This window comes from Podarcis erhardii (genome assembly GCF_964252035.2).
Source record: "Podarcis erhardii genome assembly, chromosome: 2".
NCBI lineage: Eukaryota > Metazoa > Chordata > Lepidosauria > Squamata > Lacertidae > Podarcis > Podarcis erhardii.
This window is the reverse complement of record NC_138498.1, coordinates 91,302,335-91,322,842: the sequence shown is the minus strand read 5'-3', so window position 1 is coordinate 91,322,842 and position 20,508 is coordinate 91,302,335. Positions and strand designations below refer to the sequence as shown.

The following is a 20,508-nucleotide window of genomic DNA, read 5'->3' as shown; positions in this document are numbered from 1 at the left end:
GAATCTTATTTGGGGTAATTGGTGGCTAGTTCTGTGAGGTGGAAAGTAAAAGATTATTTTCCCAAATACTGCAAATGTGAACCTGTTGTTCAGGTTCTGCCTGTAGGCTTCCTATGGGCACCTGGCTGGCAACTGTGAGAACGGAGTGCTTGGCTAGATGAGCCTTTGGCCTGGTCTAGCAGGGCTGCTCTTATGTTCTAAAACACCTTCAGTTTTGACACAACCCTCGGTTTCCAAATGCACAAACAGTTTACGTTTCTCTGTAGCACAGTTGGATGGACTGAGAGAGTTTGGGATAAGAATTCTACTTTGAAGGTTTGTAATATGGATTGCTACAACACTGGCATGCATCCTCAGATATGGGTATGAATTTATATATGTTTCTAAAAATGAACAAAAGCAAGTCTTGCATTCTTCAACATTTCGATGGATCAAAGGCACAGAGTCACTACTTCGCTACTTCTCTTCCCTTAAAATTTCATAGATTTGCTTCAGGTGGTCATTAGGCATGTTTGCACATGGTCATTTCGAACCCGATCTCCAGTCCTTCCTCAAGTGGGGGGCAGTGGCCAAGACATAGGATTGGAACTAATGCTAGTTCTCCTCAGAGTAGACCCACTAAAGTTAACGGACATAGCTGACAGGTACGTTAATTTTACTCTAAGTAAAACTCAGTTGGCTGCCACTCTTAGGGCTGTATTCAACAGCACTAAGGCAGATGTTCTGTTAGCTGCAAGGATTATTCTTGTGCAGTGGAACCTTCTCCCCCTTTCCTCCCCCCATGCACCCCCTAAATGTGTAATGTGGGTTCCCCCAGCCCTCCAGAGCAGATTTGGAGCTGGCGCAGGGCATGTACAGGAAGAGGAGAAGACTGGGAAAGTCCCATTAAGGTAGCAGGAATTCTTCCAAAGGTTTCCACTAGCACAGCAATTTAGTTGAATACAGCACTGAAGTTTTCTTCGTGTCACTAGGAACAAGTTTTAATTACTTACTTGACGAAGTTATTTAAGCCCTCCATAAAGTTTCTGTGACCACAATAAATACCTTTGTTATTCTCCTTCTATATATAGGCACATGAAGCTCAGGAATTTGATATCCTATCATTGTGAAAACAAGTAGTGCCCTTTAACTCGAGTACATTTATTTAATGCTTACAGTTTACATGTTTTGTTTAGAGTTTTATCTGTGTTTTGGTTGCGTTTTCCTGTGATCCTTAAAGTTTTGGGTTCTTGTTGACTGTTTAGATGTTTTTAGTTTCCATAGGAGGGAATACCTTTTGACATACAGAGAGAATCGGTCTCATTTATTCATTCAAGTGCTCTACTCTATCCCTCATGCATAGCAATGAAACCTTTCATATTCATAAGGAATGTGCCAGATCTAGCCCCCAGCTGCATTTAAAGCACTATAGCACCACTTGAAGCAGTCATGGATTCCCCCAAATAATCCTGTAAAGTTTTCACTTCCCTCACCATTCCCCTTAAAGAACTACAGTTCCCTGGGGAAAACGAATGATTGTCAAATCACTCTGAGAATGGTAGCTCTGTAGGGGGAATAAGGTCTCCCCACCAACTCTCAGCACCCTTAACAAATTACACTTTCCTTTAAAGAATGACTCTTTAAAGTGGTATAATACTGTTTTAAAGCTATTGTGCAGATGGGACCATATTGTTTGCAACTTGGAAACACAAATACTACAATTGAACCATCGGTGGCTTTGATAGCATAATCTTCTGCAGCATCTGACTGGAGCCTAACAAGTTCCAAAATCAGGTCCAGCATTCCTTTCCATGCCCAGTATTTGGACTTGGCTGACTTGATACAATTGTGAGAACACATGAAAATACATTCAAGATATCTGGAACAGGTTTAGCCAGCAAGATTTGATTTAGCTGCGTGCCGTGATATCTACACTTTAAATAAAAATACCTTTTTCTTCACCTTCAAACTGACTTAAGTTGATTTCTAAGCTGTTTCCCAGAACTCTGTTCTACATGCCAAGAGGGATTTGGAAGCGAAAGTGATACGATTCAACAGCTTAAGAGGCAGAGTACACCAAAAATAAGGACATTTCCTCAATGTAAGGTGATGGATTAAACTCTGGGTGGCCAATTTGGTGCCCTCCTGGTCCTGCAGGGCTGGGAAAGGGAAATAACCTCTGTGAAACAGGCTGCAGACTCCACCTTCAATTTCCTCTGCCCCCCCCCTTTTTGTGGTCTACAGCACCCATTATCCCTGGCCATGCTGAGGGTAAAAAGGAAATTAGTTCATATAATAACTGAAGGAACTATCTCCTAAAATAGTGAAAATAATTTTCTTTTCATGAGCTTCTCCCCACCAGCCCAATATGGTAAAAGCAAGTTGTTTCGGCATATGTTTAAACTTCTGCAATTTTTCCTCAGTTATGAGAAGATTGTGTTGTGCTGCTGGTTTAGCAGATGTATGGCGGCATTCTGTCTGAGAGGAAGAAGACGCCCATGATAACCCTCAGTGAGGCATCCTGGGTAGCCATTCCCAATTTGGAAGCATTTGCATCCATGTTTGTATGGACAGTTTGTCCAAACAGGGGTAAAGGCCACGAGTTGCCCAAATGTGGATTGGAATGACTGCTGTCGCACCTAATCGATCACTGGTTACAGCGTTTCCTTTCTGGGAAGGAAGGAAGGAAGGAAGGAAGGAAGGAAGGAAGGAAGGAAGGAAGGAAGGAAGGACTGCTTGTGTGGTGTTCACCTTGTTCACTGTGCCCTCTAGTTGCTTTAGGGTTTACTTTCATCAACCTCAGCCAGCATAGCCAATGGTGGAATTGTAATCCCAAACAACTAGAAGGGCACCAGTCGGATGGGGAAGGCTGGCATGGACAATGTTGAGCTAGTTGACCATCTGACTTGGGATGAAACAGCTTTCTTTTTAAAATAAAAAACTAACATAGATAATGGTTAACATTTTAGGGCTCATCCAGACATGCATTTGTGCTGCATTTCAGGCACACACCCACACGTTAAAGCTCCCCGCGAATTTGCACAGGCCTGGTTTTATGCAATGAAATGGGCCTGCCTTTCTTTTGTGTGCCAGTTGATAGCTGTGCTATACGAACATTGTACTTAATCAGTCACAAGAGGTCTCACGCTGGCAGACTTTGCTTGTGTAACTGCATTGGGCATATTGTTTAAACATTTGGGGAACAGATCTTCAATTGCAAAGCACTAGTGGGTTATGTTGCATGTTTCAAACAAGCAATACAAGCCTGCTGAGGTGTTTAATATACACCCTAACAGTTGTGCTGTTCATTAGGCAGGTGCTAACCAAGGTGGAAATTAACTGAACTCTCTTGAAAGCTGGTCTCTAAAAAAAACAACAGTGAATGGCCAACAAGTCACACTACCAGAGGGAAAAAGGTCCCTGTCAGAGAATCTCTCTCTCTCTCTCTCTCCTAAACTCTGTTCCATAAAGAGATTACCGTATTTTTCGTCCCATAGGACGCTCCGTCCCATAGGACGCACCTAGTTTTTTTTGGGGGGGGGGATAAAGGGGAAAAAATTCCTTTATTCCCTCCCCCCCAAAAAACCAGGTCGGGGAAACCGAACCAGGTCGAGGAACAGCGGTATGGCGGCGCTGCGCCTCCTTGCTGTCCCCCGAGCTTGTGGGGCTGGCCGATGTCTGTCCGGCGTGCAGGGTGCTCTGCTTCAGGGTGCCCCTCGCGCCAGGCGGCAGGCTGCTATCCACAGCGTGGGGAGCCCCTGGGGTGAACTTCTGCAGGGCTCCAACATGCTGCGGATGTCTGCCCGGCGCTAGGAGCGCTCTGCTTCAGGGCACCGCTTGCGCTGGGCGGCAGGCTGCTATCCGCAGTGTAGAGAGCCCTGCGGGAACTCACACAGGGCTGCCTAGGCTGCAGATGTGTTCCCGAAGCGCCGGGCGCTCTGCTTTCAGCGCGCCCCGCACTCTGGGAAGCAGGCTGCCTAGGCTGTGGATGTGTTCCTGAAGCCTGGAGAGTGAGAGGGGTCGGTGCGCACCGACCCCTCTCGCTCTCCAAGCTTCAGCAAAGGCCTGCATTCGCCCCATAGGACGCACCCAGATTTCCCCTTCATTTTTGGAGGGGGAAAAGTGCATCCTATAGGGCGAAAAATACGGTAACTGCACTGAAAGTTCCCAGCATCCTTTTTGCAAATGTTAGTCTTGAATGAGACCAGCCTTTTGTCTCCAGCTATGAATTACAAGCCAATGGCTAACTTGATTACTTACAAACTTCTTTATGTTAGATTTGAAACACGGGTCTCCAAATAAAGTGCAGACTTTTCTCATCCCCCCCTCCCCGAATAGCATTGAACTGTGTGCTTGAGTAATAAAATGAGATGGCCACTGGCCACTGAACTTGGTGGCCACCCTCTGCCACCAGCTCTCCTGTTTGGCACTCGAAAAAGCAGTAGAGATTGCAAGGGGGGCGGTGTTCAAAGGTGTAAAGTCAGCAAAGTACTAATTTATAGATTAGCTTACTTAGGTTAACTAATCGCTTTACAGAAGGGAAAATGGAAGACCTTCCAGACTGTATACAACCCTGCGTAATGCATAATTTTTCTTTTTGTCCTCTCCCCCCCCCCCCCAGCACTAAATTAGTATCATTAACATCTCGCCCAGGTTCTGTTTGTGTGCTACATGCAGGTTTATAAGGCATTGCAGCTGGTGGTTAACTGTTAACAAGCTTGCCTTTCCATGGCTTTTAGCCAGCTAAATTTTGGCAACCACTTGAATGTAATCTTTCATAAATAGGAAGCATGTCTCCAGGCACATACTTAATATTTGCTAGACACTAGGGATGCCAAAAAGGTTAAGGGAGATTGAAGTTTTGGACTTGTGCCTTTGGTTTTTGTGACACCTGATGTGTGCTGGGATCTTTCTTAATCTGTTGTGTTTCTGGGATGTCAATCAAACTTAGGCTGGAGTGGGGCAGAGATGGGGCATCTGTGTCCTACCCTATCTGGCAGGAGCAAGGTATGTTGTCAGCAGGCCAAAAGCAGTGAAAAGGAAACCCTGACTGATAGATAGATAGATAGATAGATACATAGATAGATAGATAGATAGATAGATAGATAGATAGCATATCTATTCTGAGTGGTTCAAGACTAGGCCCAATTCTCCTTACAAGTAATCATCCCAAAATCCTCAGGGGGCCTGTTGTGATGACTTTACGAGACACCTTAAAAGATAAAGTTGCTCATATATTTGCTTAGACCTTGATGCCTCATTTGCAGCAGTGTCTGAGAATGTTAACAGTATCATCTGGTTTGATTTTATGGGGTGGGTTACAGTTTCTGTGGTCCAAGGATGTAGACAAGACTTGTGTTCAGGCATTCAGCTGAATACAAATGTTCGCATGAGTCACACCCCAATGTCTCTGCCCACTCAGTTCCTGGCCTTCCCCATGTCTGCAGGCTGATTATATTCATGTTTGCTTCATAGTCACCTCATGTAACTAGAAATCCTGATAAGGCATAACTGTGCCCCAGTGACCTCTCAGTTGGACCACTGTAATATGTTATTCATGGAGCTGCCTTTTGAAGTTAGTCTAGAAGCTTCAGACCTTTGTCAGAGTAAAACTGCTGGAATTTTGACATGTACAGCATAGTTGTATATTTTGCAAGTGTTCAAAATTTTGTGAACCTGTTTTTTTATCCTCCAGTTGTCTTGTGTGTTTTGTTTTTGGCAATTTAAAACCAGCAATTTTGCTGAAGAACAGTATATAAATACTTGGGGAAATGCTTGAAAAAAATTGAAAATGTGAAAAGCCTTTGACATGATACAGCAAGGATGGAGAACCCGTGGCCTTCTGGATGTTATTGGGCTTCGACTCCCATCAGCCCCAGCCAGCATTGCCAAAGTCTCAGGAAAAACAGGACTTGTGAGCCGGCAACGCCTGGGAGGCTGCACGTTTCCCTCCCCTGTGATACAGTATCTCTGCTGCATGCTCTGTACATGGGTATTGCATCATAAAAGGATGCTCTTGACTTGACTAAACCTGACATACAGTTTGGCTGCACAAGACTCACGTCAGGTGGCTGCGGTGTGGAACCACTGGGAAAGTCCTTACTGGTTGTCTGTGCTGCCATTTGGGATACAAGCAGTAGCAGATGACACAGGTGGTGTTGGTGGCGTTGTTCACCTGACCTCTCAGCTTTGGGAGTGGTAAGGTGGGGGAGCCAATGCAGTGCTCCTGCCAGCACATTTGCCCTCACCTGCCCTCCCCACCACCTTGCCCCTCGCACTCTCCCAGTAAGCAGCAGCGACTCTGCAGCCTCCCAACCCCACCTTTGCTACTGTATGCAAGGGAGAAACCTCAAAGATCTGAGTCATCTGTTGTGTTGCGTAGAGAGTGGCTTCCCTAGTAAAATGGTGGACAAAGTCACAAAGATGGACAGCCTTTGGCATTCTAGTTCCTTCTGGCATTCACAGGTGGAGATGAATCAGCGTACGGGGGGGGGGGGAGGTTCAAAAAGTATCTACATGGTGCTTCGAGAATAACTTGCACCTAAATATTAGCAAGACAAAGCAGATAGTGTTGGACTTTCAGAGGAAGAGAGGGGAACTAGCCCTGTTGTATATCAGGGGGCGTTGTGTGGAGAGAGTCTCCTTTAAATTCCTGGGAGTTTACCTTAGTGAAGACCTCACTTGGAAAAATAATATAACTCAGGTGGTTAGAAAGGCCCAACAGAGACTCCATTTTCTCAGGGCCTTGCGAAAGAACAATGTTAAACAACAATTGTTGACCTCCTTCTACCGGTCCACAATAGAAAGTGTCCTCTCATATTGTATCACAGTGTGGTACGTTGGCTTGACAGCCACGGACAGAAAGTTTTTACAGAGGGTGGTGAACACAGCACACGATATCATGGGCTGTCCCCTGAGCCCGCTAGATGACATTGCAAGGGATCGTTGCCTTAAGAGAGCGAGAAAAATTCTCAGGGGCGATTCATATCCCGGCCAGCACCACTTTAATCTTCTGCACTTGGGCAGGAGATACAGAAGTATAATCAGTCGTACCAACAGGCTAAAAAACAGTTTCTATCCATGGGCTGTCAGGCTGCTGAATGGAAAATAATATAGTACAACTGACTTTGGGGTCTGGTGTGTTGTGCGACAAGCACACAGAGTGCAATGAGATTGAGTGCTTGTGGGGGGGGAGTCTCAGTCAATTTCATTGTACACAGGTTGTACATTGACAATAAAGGTATTATTATTATTATTATTATTATTATTATTATTATTATTATTATTATATTCTCTCTCTTTTCCTTCCACATAAATCAGGCTACCCAGTACATGGAACTGATTTCGAAAGAAATGCAACCAGTGGCTGGTACAGAAGGTGCTTATTATCGTCGCAGGAGGTTGATGAGACAGCTTCCTATTTACGACCAGGATCCTTCCCACTGCCGGGGCCTTTCAGAGAGTGAAATAAAGTTGATGGAGGACTTCGTGAAGAAATACAAAGATGGCGTTCTTGGTGTCGGGGAAGTTGCACTGCCAGGTCAGGGAGGAACTGCCAAAGATGATGGGAAGCAACCTGATAAAGGCATTCCTGCAAGTAAAGAAGTTGTTTCTACCAATGGAACCCTGGGTGATGTGCCAAAAGGGCAGGAATTGGTAAGTATGCAAAGGCTTCCCTGGAGGCATATAATCGGGATGCATAGTGCATGGAGTTGCATAGGAAGGAATGGAGCATATTTCTGTGTTTGGCCAAATGTGGTTTAATGAAAGAAAACAATTTGTCTGCCAAAAGTGCTTAAAACAACTTAAGTGTATTTTTCGGTATAGACTCCCCAGTAATCTTGGAAGTCTTAGTCCTTGAGTTCACGAGGCCGTCATGCTCACAAACTTACTAATTTCGGAGCTTTTTCTGAAAAACCTTTGTAACAAACTGGTGGCAATGTCTTTTTAAAAATATTTTTATTTTCCAAGGATTTTTTTAAAATGACAACACTTTTACATTCAATTAGACACCAAATTCATTGTGTTTGACTTCCTCCCACTTGCCATGGCTTCCTAATTCAATCATTCATCATCTTGCATATAATTATTTTTCCTTTGTAATTTTCATATCTTAATTATAAATACATTGTCCATATTTAACAAATCGTAAATGTTACAACAACCCTGCTAATGTTTTAACATATTTACAGTGTTCTTTAACATATTCTATAAATTTTACCCAATCTTGTAAGAATTTCTTCTCATCTTGTTGCCTGATCCTCATGGTAAGCTTTGCCATTTCGGCATATTCTATCACAGGCATAGGCAAACTCGGCCCTCCAGGTGTTTTGGGACTACGACTCCCATCATCCCTAGCTAACAGGACCAGTGGTTAGGGATGGTGGGAGTTGTAGTCCCAAAAACAGCTGGAAGGCCAAGTTTGCCTATGCCTGCTCTATCATCTTGATTATCCATTCTTCCAAACTGGTGGCAATGTCATGGATGTGTGAATTGGGTGAGCTGGTAAGTTGAATAGGGGGAGAGAGACAGATTGAGGAATGGGTTGGGCAGAAGTGGGTGGAGGACTGCCAAAAGGTGGAGTTTGCAGGTATGAGCTCCTTTCTTTTTTTCTTTCTTGACCTGTGCTCTGTAGCAGCAGTGAAACGTACATACAGTGGTACCTCAGGTTACATATGCTTCAGGTTACATAAGCTTCAGGTTACAGACTCTGCTAACCCAGAAATAGTGCTTCAGGTTAAGAACTTTGCTTCAGGATAAGAACAGAAATCGTGCTCTGGCGGCGCAGCGACAGCAGGAGGCCCCATTAGCTAAAGTGGTGCTTCAGGTTAAGAACAGTTTCAGGTTAAGAACGGACCTCCGGAAAGAATTAAGTACTTAACCTGAGGTACCACTGTATTGGCTCTGAAAGGTCCCCATATCTGATAGTGTCTCAGCCTCTGCTCAAATTTTTGCTAGAGCAAGGTTAGGTGGGGGATTGTAGAGGGCAAGCTATCAAAAGGGGGAATATTACAAACAGTGAAAACCCTTTGCAAGTTCATTGCTAGACCACGTTGCAGTGACTCAGTCTGGAAATGATTTTTGTTACCCATTCTAGGGGGGGAAAATACACACCACCCTTCCTATCTGAAGGCTAAGACTTCCGCTTAAAGGCATTTGTAAAAACCATCTTGGCAAGGGAGGTTTATTTTGACTGCAAGTTCATCCCTCCAAGTAAATACATACCTGTGGTGTTTATTCTCCAGAAGAATTTAATGCTTTATTTTTTTTTCCTTTGGGCACCAGTGGAAAAGCTAAATTCTTTGAAAAGCAATTACAAAAGCTCCATTTGTGCAGATGTCGTGAGACTGCTAAACTATGGGGCTGCTCTACAAAATTTCATGGAAGGTTCTGACATTCCAAAAAAATGGAACATTTAAGCTTTTGTTTGGATTAGCAAAATGGCACCCGTGTTAAGGGCTGTGGGTGGGTGGTTAGATAGATTGTCCTCAGGCTATTCAATCAACAAGTGTTAGGATGTTGATAAAATCTTGTAGAATTTAAAACAAAGTACAATGCAAAGTGACTGCTTCTCACTCAAACCTAAATCCAGCCCTGGTAAGGACCAAGTAGGCCTCTCTTTTTGCATCCCTTGCAAAACTACAGGACAGGTTTCTTAATACAAACTCTGCCAGCTTGTAAAAAATACATTTGACAAAGTGAGCTCTGGTCCACAAATATATCTATCAGTCTTTAATGTGACAGCATAGCTACGCACCTAATTTTTGCATCTCTGCAAAGTATAAGGATTTTTGTGATTTTAAGAATGCAGTCGTTAAGAATACATACTACAGTTTGGATTTTTAAAAAATCATGTTGCTTGAGTTACAAGTTAACTGCACTGTTGAGTCAATACGGTACTATCTTAGTAAATTAGTCAGATTCACCTGAATGGTTACAGAACATTCTGTGCGCTGGTGGAGAAGTCACTCCTTTGCCCATTTTACCCTGGCTCTGTTGAAAGAAAACAAACTGTGCAAAGAGGATGCAGAAGCATGAAAACCTACAAGCTTTCCATCCACTACTAATCAGAATTCACCTCTGTTCCAGAGCATTCTTTGAAGCCAACAGCAGTCAAATAAACACTCGCTGAAAACGTACCCACATTTGTTCAACCACAAGGACTTCAGCTTTCAAGACATTAGAGAACACCAGTATTAGTGCCAAACATTGAAACCATTTGGATTGGGGGGGGGGATGACACTGAAGCTTTTTGCTGTTATTCCATAATTTTGGTGGCTCAAGCTTCAAGCATTAAAATCTGAGATAATGGTGAACTAGCACAGTTTATACTGATTTTGGGAGGGGGGGACTTGCCACAGTTCATGGGGGAATTCCTGTTGGACATCTATACAAAGTGCCAGATTTATGTATAAGCTAAACAAGCTATGGCTTAAGCCCCCACTCTCTTGGGGGCCCCAAAAAAATTTAAAGGGGAAAAAACTGGATGTATATTTCCAAAATATGATAAAAAACAAAATCATATATTTACACCTATTATTATTTCATGCTAAAACAAGTTTCTAGAGACTCGATTATGAGTCTTTGTAAATTGTGTTTCTAAAGGAACTTTTGTTATTGCCAAGTGCCAATGTGTTTGCATTATTAAATTTGTTATGAATAAAAAAATCATTTTAAGTTAGAGCTTAATAATTATTTCACTATTAATATACTTCTTTTTAATTGTATTTCAGTTCAACAATTACTTTGATAAAATACATATTTTGTTATGTGTAAATGGCTTTAGATACCTATTAGGTCCATATATTACCATATAGCATATATCCAGCACAAAAAACAGTGGCAATTTGTTGTTGACAAAGGACAGCTGGACATATAAAGGCTTAGAGCCTCATCAAACCTAAATCCGGCCCTGTCTATACAATTAAACCTAGGGCCAAAGCAACCCAAAATTTATGCTGCTGCAACTGCAGAGCAACATCCCCTGTCCGGTTCCTTGTAGGGTTGCTATACGTACGGAATTTCCTGGACGTACCTGGAATTCTGCATTCGGAAGCGATGTCTAGCAGAAATTGGCAAAACGTCCAGGAAAATCCAGGTGTGTGGCAGCCCATGTTGGCGTATTTCACTTTTTGAAATATGGCAAACCTAGTCACTTGCAGGGGACACGGGTGGCCGCTGTGGGTTAAATCACAGAGCCTAGGACTTGCCGATCAGAAGGTCAGTGGTTCGAATCCCCATGACGGTGTGAGCTCCCGTTGCTCAGTCCCTGCTCCTGCCAACCTAGCAGTTCAAAAGCACGTCAAAGTGCAAGTAGATAAATAGGTACCGCTCCGGCGGGAAGGTAAATGGCGTTTCTGTGCGCTGCTCTGGTTTGCCATGTCATGCTGGCCACATGACCCAGAAGCTGTACACCAGCTCCCTTGGCCAATAAAGCAAGATGAGCGCCGCAACCCCAGAGTCGGTCACGACTGGACCTAATGGTCCGGGGTCCCTTTACCTTTACCTTAGTCACTTGCAGCAGCAGCACCAGGAGGAGGAGGAAATCGATGGTGTCCTGACTCCATAGTGGCACTGTGATCATTTCCGATGCCGGCTGTGACCGCAGCCTGAGGATCCAATGGATGCTCAGCCCCTTCCTCGCCTCATCCCCTTCTTCAGAATGCCCTGTGTCAGGGCTTTCCACCCATCCCCACTAGCAGGGATACTGCAAGCAGGCCTTGCACATGCACACTGAGTGGGCAGAAACGGGGAGGTGTGCACTGCCAAAGTGATGCCTGTGTTACTTGACTTGCAGGAAACTGGCTAAGCTGCCAGAAGCAAGTAGAGGCCTCTTCTCAGTCCAAACCTCTCACAACTCTGTGTAAGTGTCTTAAGACTGAACCCACAGTAACTACCTCTTGGAGTCTCATTTTAAACCTCCCGCATTCAGCAAAGCTCTCCCCCCCAGTGCAAAACATCTCTCCGTAGGCCTTCAGTGACGTCGTCAACTTGCATAGCAAGCTCGTAATAAAGGAAGAGGCGAAAGACTGCAGTCTTCAAAGAGTTTGGGGAAATCCATGTACAAGCCTTGGCTTTCCAAGTCCTTTTCTTGAGATTCAGCTTGGGGCTGGAACACAAATATTCCTCTGATGACAAAGCTTCCCTTCACAGGAAAAGAGTGGTTTGTGTGCTTAAGGGAGGGATTCTGTGGGGAAGCTGTTTTTGTTTTATTTTATTTCGGTGGAAATGGAAATGGAAATGGAAATAAAAAGCTGTCAGTATTAACTAAGGAAATATTCATTGGCATGCAATGTGATAAGCCACATATTGAAAATAAGTTCTCACCGTGGATACTCAAGAGGCGAACAGCAGCCTTTCCTTACGGTTGCAATAGCAGAGACTTAAAAACAAACAAACTAGCCTTATATCAAAAAGAGGCAATTTTTTTTCTTCTGCGTGCCTTCTAAGATCAAACTAGAGCACGCTCAACTCTTAACCATATAGTGTTTAATTGTACTGTTCTTTGAGTGGCTGGGGAAACCCAGCCAGATGGGCTGGGATAAATAATAAATAATAAATATTATTTATTTATTTATTTATTTATTTATTTATTTATTTAATTGCATGACAGCATGGGATAAAGTTCATAATGGGCAGAGCAAACCAGACCCTGAATCTGCTATGCTAGAGGGGGCTTCAGTGGAGTAGAAGCTGTCCAGTTCCACCAGCAAGGAAGCTCCATTGGTGAGGGGCACCCCAGTGAGTCTGCAGTGAGCAGGCAAAAGCTGCCACCACCAGTGTCCGTCTGTCCCCCCCATTCAGTAGCCAATAGAAAACCAAAAATGTTTTTTTGCTGCCATGGCTAGTCAGGAATTAAGATTACAGCCCAAGACTATAAAAGGCTGAAACAAATACAGTGGTACCTTGAGTTACATACGCTTCAGGTTACATATGCTTCAGGTTACAGACTCCACTAACCCAGAAATAGTACCTCGGGTTAAGAACTTTACTTCAGGATGAGAACAGAAATCATGCTCTGTCAGCGCAGTGGCAGCAGGAGGCCCCATTAGCTAAAGTGGTGCTTCAGGTTAAGAACAGTTTCAGGTTAAGAACGGACCTCCAGAAAGAATTAAGTTCTTAACCCAAGGTACCAGTGTAATGTAATAATTCAATAATTTAAGGTGATCGGTAGGATCTATATTTGAATGTCAACATTATAGCTTGCTGAATCTTTCCCCTGGAGCCTTCAACCTCTGTCATTAAATAATTATGTGAAGCTAAAGAGAAGGACGGGGGATGTCTTAGGCCTCAGTTATCTTAGGAGGTCCCCATAATCACACAAGCCCTGTTGAAAACAGCCATACAAGACTTCACGAATGCTACTAAAAAATTATTTGGCAATATTTGCTAGGAAACAGGATCAAAAATCCCAATAACATTTTATTAAAATAAGAACACGAGAAGAGCTATCTAGTCAAGCATCTTCGTCTCACAGTGGCTAGCCAAGTGCCTGTGGGGAGCATAATATTAACATGAAATTACAATGTTACTTAAAAACAAAAACACACACAGGAAGTAACCATTTTCTTTGCCATGTTGTATAAAGTGCAACTGTTTTTTCTAGAATTTGTTTCTATATTCATTTGCCATTTGCACTCATAAATGAGGTGTTATTTTCGCTGCCTTAGCCAAATCTCAAACTTTATTAAGCCACTGTTTCCAGGGAGGGTATATGTAACTTTCCATTTTCAATCCAATAACATTCTTGCAGCTATTAACAAGTAGAAGTTAATAGGTAAATAAGTTATGATAGGTGAAGAAATACTTTCTTTTGTTTGTCCTGGAACTTCTAACATTCATTGGATATCCCTGAGTTCTGGTGCTATGAGAGAAAGAAAAGCTTTCCTCTATCCCCCTTCTCTGGCTGATTTTATACACTTGTATCATGTTTTCTCTAAGCTAAGAAGCCCCAACTGTTGTAAACTTCCCTCAGAGTGGCTCCATCCCCTTTTCAGAACCTTTTCCAACTCTACAGAATACTGTTTTGATTCATATCCCTACTATTTTTTAAAGCAGACTGTCTGCTATATAGCTTGCTATCTGCGTTGTAATCCATCACAGTTGAATTAATAAAACAAATAAGTATTACAAATATGAATCTAATTTCTGAAGATTGTTCTTGCAGTAAAGAACGATTAGTATTTTATTATTTCTATGATGCCTTAACATGACCCAGAAGAGAGAAAGACTTCATTGTAGTCTACATTTTGCTCAGTTCGGGTTTTTTGTTTTGCAATTGAGTTGCAATTAGAATACTTGCTGAAATACCCTTAGGGCACGTCAACACGCTTTGCCCTCCCTCTGTAGCCATGGACCAACGTTGTCCCGTTCTCTTGCCAGTGCTGGCGACAGAGCCATGAAGAGTCTTCATGCAGTGACGCCGATTGATGTGTTGAGCTACAGCATGCAATAAACTTGCACACTGTGGCTGATCAAAATGCTTCCACTTGGAGGGCCTAAGGCATGAGATCCTAAAAGCTGGCCCTGAGGTTAAGGTGAATGGGAGCTGGCTGACACGAAGCATGAAATTGTACCTTTAGCTGTGAATTAGTTGAGCGGTGCTTTATTATTCCTTGCAAAAGGGTGGATGAATATTCATTACGGCCTTACTTTCTTCTTCAGTTCTGCGACCTCTGCAAGCAGGTGCTGCCCTCAGAATCCCCTGTGGTATATGCCAGCAGAGGAGGCTATGATCGCCAGTGGCATCCCGCATGCTTTGTGTGCTGCAAGTGTTCTGAACCGCTTGTGGACCTGATCTACTTCTGGAACAATGGGGCCATCTGGTGTGGGCGTCATTACTGTGAGAGCGTAAGGCCACGCTGTGTGGCTTGTGACGAGGTATGACAGCTGGGGAAATGGAAGTCTCTTCTCCTGCATAGCTCTGAATTTCTCGGCCTGTAAGAAACTATCAGCTCCGAGGAATTGCGTTTGGCCAAATGCCTCTGCAAAATGAATACTTGCTTCTAGTATGTGAGTGCTTTTTGGGTGGGGGTGGGGATTTTGGTGGGTTTGAGGAATAGAAAATGGAACAGGTGAATGGGGGTGGAACCATAACGACTCAAGGAGGAACCTGCTTAGTACCAGGTACAGAAATATAGGGAGTGGTGTGCAGCTTTGGAAAAAGTGAGTAGAATGACTTCTGCGTGCACAGCTGAGCTTTCCTGCCCCACACTGTCCCCAGATTTGCTCCAGAGGGTTGGAGGAAACCCTAGAATAGATGTAGGGGTCAGGTGAGGGAAGAGGAGAAGGGGAAAGTCCCATTGCACAGCAGGTCGTTCTGCTTGCACTAAGGACCACGTTAAATTCAACACAGTGATCTGATCTTCCTAACATGGTGAACTAAACTATGACTTACCAGGACCATGTCAACATGGAGATGATCTCTCAGCCACTCTACTCCTCCCTCATCTTTTTTGCTCCAGGGACTTTTGGATTTGCATTTGCCTTACCTTGTTATCTGAAACTGGGCTGATACTTAACCTCTCTCCTCGCTAACCATGAGCTGTTGTGAAGGTTTGAAATATATTTAAATCACGGAAACCAGAAGCATTTTAAGGTGCTCTTTTTTTGTTTCAGTTTTATTTTAATAAGCAGAGGTTCTATAAAAAACGAAAGCGGAATATAAACATGCCCTACAGCTTTGGATTAGCTAGGCCAAACTACTTCCGTAGTTTATGTTGAGAGATATCCTCTTTTGGTGTCTTGCTAAATAGTAATGATGCAAACACTGCTTTGTTTTATATGCGTTTTGGCTTGTCAACTGCTATGTTTGTGTGTTGCTTCCATAATGAAGCAGTTATAGGACTTGGCTGGCTCTAGGAAGAAAGTGACATGATAAATGGAGTTGTTTACTTCCACAGATAATATTTTCTGAGGACTACCAGCGAGTCGAAGGCCTCACCTGGCACAAGCAACACTTTACCTGCCTGGAGTGCGAGACCTTGCTGACAGGCCAACCATTCATCCTGGATGCAGCCAACCTGCTATGTACAACTTGTAGCAAAAACAAGCATCCTTAGTCGGCATGAAGTTTCTCAAACCAAAGTTTTCATTTTCTGATGCCATCCAGATTTGAATCAATGGGATAAAAACACAGGGAAGGGGGGGACAAGTGAAGAAAGTCAATTCATAGCGGCTTTGGACTACTATGGCTATTTACAATCATGTTATCCTGGGAAATGAGGTGGGAAATGATGACAGGGTAGCAAACACATCGGGGTGAAATCTAGAGAATGGAATGTTCTAGTTCTTTCTAGAGAGATATAAACTAATGTTCTGGAAACCAATGCCCATAATGTTCAATTACTGATTGACTGCATGTTACAATAACTAATCAAGGGTCTCTAGAAACATGCAGAATTCTTAATTTTGCTGTCAGGGCTCACTACCTTTCTTGTTATGAAAGTGTTATAGATCAAAACCACCACACTAACTCCAGCCAAATTAGTGGCTTTAAAGAATGGAACTAAGTGGCAAAACGTATATAACCCTGACATTCACAAGAACTTTCTCTTCTTTGTTGTAATGACCGACTTCTCAGATGCAAGGGATCTGCTAATTAACTTGTGTTTACAAGTCAAGTGCTGTTAAGATTACTATAGTAAACTGTTTGTCTTCATGTTCATCAAGATATTGGTGTAATAATGGCTTGTGCAGGGCGATTGGAACAGATGTATATTGCAACTGGCATTCAAATAATTCTAGCTATAGCTATAGCTGTTTTTAAAACAAAATGTGTTTGCCTTACGCTTAGTTTTCAGTGGGCTTTATGGGGATGGATAAATGGTTTGTGTTGGTTGTTAGTCTGTCCCGTATATTCTTTTTCTCCCCCCAATTAGTTTGTTACCCAGTTTCATACCTATAAAAATCTGCCACATGGAGCAGTTCTATTGCGACAGCCAAGAGACAGGAAGGAGTGATGAGTAACTGGTTTGTGCTCAACAGTTTCTTGACTCTCTTTTAACTCCACTCCTTCTATTTAATTTCATTGAAACTGGAGGATGAGCTCAAATGTTGGCATAAACAAACTTGCTCATGTGCTTTTGTGACTTAGAAATAATAATGAACCTGGGCATTATGTTAACTCACTTACTATTTGGTCTCAGCTACTGGATCCTATTATAGATATGGAGACCTTGAAGTCCTTCTGAATCTTATTCTGCCTAATGTTTATGATGAGACTCTCGTCAGCTTAAACTGTACGATGTTAGGAAAACAGCATGTGATCATGAACATTATCCAATGCACATCCAACAAGATGTGCATTGACTCTTGTGAGAAGAGTACATTGGAACATGTAAAGTCTATCTAGTTCCTAAGTGTTCATTTGCTTGGGGTTAGCAGCAAGGTCTATATTAGTTGCATGTCTTTATGAAGCTGAAACTTTAACTCAGATTAAGCCCATTTATAACAGATAACCAAGGGAGCCCTCAGAAACTATAGAAACAATTTTGTCATTACTGGTTCTGTAAATATTTGGTTTGGTTGACTAGTCCAGCAACAATCGCCAATGTACTGTAAGCATCTGTCGGGATACAGTGGGAGCAGAAGTTACTTGAGGTGAAGAACTGGAAAATAATTTCAATTAATTCTTCTGATTTGAGACATAGCACATATTAGATGCTTGTATTTTGCTTTCAGACATATAATCAGTGTGGCTGTTTAAAGAATTTATGGAAACTAGGTATGTACAAAGCATAAGCTCCAGTAAATTTAGTCTTGGACGTCGTTTTTTGGCAGCACAGGAAAACTCCATTCGGCCTGTTATATATGCACAGTGAGTTTCTGGGTTGAAAATAAAAACTGCAATCTGTTGATGCAACTATGCTGGCAAATCACCACCAGTTATGACTGAGAAATGTGTTCCATTGTAGTATCTACATTTGACACTCCAAGCAATGTGTAAATAAGACATAATGGCTTGTGGAAGACAAATACCTGCTCAAGAGCCATTGCAGTGTGTGCCTCTGAACTTGCTTGGGGTGCACTGATTTCAGTAGTGCTTACCTGTGACACCTACCTGTGGCTGTAAATGTAAATGCACCAGTGAATATATTCATTTATTTACCCAGCCCCTCCAATGTGAGTACTTAAAATCTGGAGCAAAAATAAAATGCACAGCTTGTTTGGCCAATGATAGATGATGTGGAAATGTATACTTGAACAGCATTTCTTAGCAGGTGGTCACTGGTAAAAGAAGGAAAAATCCCCACAATGTTATATATGATTTCACCTGGTATAAAAATAATTAATTTAAAACCAATGCGGCACTCTTAACACTTTAAAAAAAATATTATTATTTTTAAGAAGCCTATTGAAGTGTCAATACAGCTCCAATGCAGACATCTATAGGGATGGTATTTGGGTGTTCAGCCAGTAGAGCCAGTGTGGTGTAGTGGTTAAGAGCGGTAGACTTGTAATCTGGTGAACCGGGTTCGTGTCTCCGCTCCTCCACATGCAGCTGCTGGGTGACCTTGGGCTAGTCACACTTCTCTGAAGTCTCTCAGCCCCACTCACCTCACAGAGTGTTTGCTGTGGGAGAGGAAGGGGAAAGGAGAATGTTAGCCGCTTTAAGACTCCTTCAGGTAGTGATAAAGCAGGATATCAAATCCAAACTCTTCTTCTACTCTTCTTCTCTTCAACACACATACACATGCACCGAAAACCTGTGACCATCCAGATGTTGTTTGATTCTTAGTCCCATCATCATTTTTGACCACTGACATGGTTGGTTTGGGCTGATTGTAATTGTAGTCAAACAGTATTTGGAAGGCTGCAGATTCCCCATCTCTGCCACAGAGAGATGGACCATGCGGTACATGGGTCAAAGGCGCAATAGCCTCATCAAAAGCATGCTGGACTTCCTATAATGCCTCAGAATAAATTGTAAAGATGGCGTCCATGGTTTTGTAGCATTCTGCCACGTAGCAGTCTGTGAAGTCAGCTGCATCAAGTGACTGTATGATCAGATTTGCATGTAATCCCATTGCCCCTGCGTCACTCACCATGCCCCCGTGGGTGATGCATCATGCCCCTGGGACGCACGCCAGCCACACCCCCGCCTGTTCTTCGCTCCAGGGGCTGCAGCATGTTGCTCCGCCATTGACCACAGTGCTAAAAGAAGTAACCCATTGCATAAGTTTGGGAGGATGTCTTAAGGCGAATCACATAGTTCTGATTGGACAGTCTGGGCAATCAGTTTGACGGGGACAGAATTCACCAAACTCTGACCCCCATACAATCCATCCCCCTTTTTCTTTTAATGGGACTGCAGGTGAAATAGCACATGGAGAATTATGCCCATCACCTCAGCACAGGTAGTTTATATGTGTATAGTGTGAATAATAAAGAAATAGTCATGTTCTTTAAGTTGTGGAGCTTAAAATATCTAATACTTCCCCTACCATTAACTGACAAGACATGGAAAAAATGTTTCTAAATGCTTAAATATAAAGTATTCGGAAAAATAAAATGTAAAGAAATGGAAGCCTTTTGAGACGTGTCTTCATCACTGTTCTATCTTGGCCTTTAAGCAACTCAGATGTTTTTTAAAAGTTTTTCCTGAAAGGAATATACTATGCAGAAGGGGAGAAGGATAATGCTGGCAATGCTTTCACTCTCAGATTTGGAAGGCTGGAGTTCAGGTATTAGCCCTCATCTTGTCACCTCATAGTTGAGAGAGAAGAGAAAGCAATAATAGATGAGCGGCATGTGCTTGGAACTCTGTCTTTTGGTCACATTAGAATGTGGAATTCATTTAGAGTCACCTTTAAATGTGAACTTACCTGCTTTGCTCTTTTCAGAACACTGCCATACTTCGAAATATGCACTTCTCTGAATTTTTGCAGCTCTCCAAGCAAGGAATGTGTACAAAAAATAAATAGACTTGAGCTAAAGTGTGAATAATAATGAATTAATTAGTGAAAATAATGTTCAAAAATGCATTATTTGGGGGAAAATTGTTTTCAAAAAATATGTATTTTAGGTAAAAATTGCATTGAAATGTTGGTGCATTTTCACAAGGGCTATAAAAGAAATCCCCCCAAAAAACCTCAAGGCTGCTGTGGAAATGTGGATAGCTGAACATAAAGCTGGACTAATGAGAAACTGAAACACCAATGGGGAGATATGCCCATCCCATGGAAGATGTGAAAAGATGGAGAGAATGCATGGAAAGAGATACACTGCTCAAACAGGAGACTCCCTTCCCTCACCTCCATCAAACAGTTGCTGAGGGTTCGTGGTGTACGCAGATCAGTTCTGGGACAAACCCTGTTTTTAATAACATCTCACAACTGGTTCTCTCTGTGTAGTTATACCTAGATTCAAAGATAAGCTGTTTTATTTTAAATTCTGCCACAGAACCACTTTAAGAGCTGTGACATAAAACCCAGGCTGTGTATGAATGAGTGAGAGATGCAAAAATTCTAGCAGACCTGTCTTGGACACTGCTTCAACTTAGTGAATAAAGTCTCCCTTTCTGTAAAG

The 20,508-nt window shown here is 42.7% G+C and overlaps 1 protein-coding gene and 1 long non-coding RNA gene across 2 annotated transcripts in view; both read left to right on the top strand.

Moving 5' to 3' along the window:
* LOC309337486 overlaps positions 1-19,511 on the top strand; it is a 218,401-nt gene extending 198,890 nt beyond the window's left edge. The window contains exon 2 of the long non-coding RNA XR_014154351.1: positions 18,606-19,511. This is a non-coding gene — a long non-coding RNA (uncharacterized lncRNA). The remainder of the gene's footprint in view (positions 1-18,605) is intronic.
* Positions 1-19,511, top strand: part of LMCD1 (LIM and cysteine rich domains 1) — a 52,726-nt gene extending 33,215 nt beyond the window's left edge. Inside the window, exons 4-6 of the mRNA XM_081853742.1 lie at positions 7,300-7,635; positions 14,644-14,859; positions 15,882-19,511. Of these exons, the coding sequence (XP_081709868.1) occupies positions 7,300-7,635; positions 14,644-14,859; positions 15,882-16,040 (711 nt within the window). The 3' untranslated portion in view covers positions 16,041-19,511. The remainder of the gene's footprint in view (positions 1-7,299; positions 7,636-14,643; positions 14,860-15,881) is intronic.
* Positions 19,512-20,508: the final 997 nt, after the last annotated feature.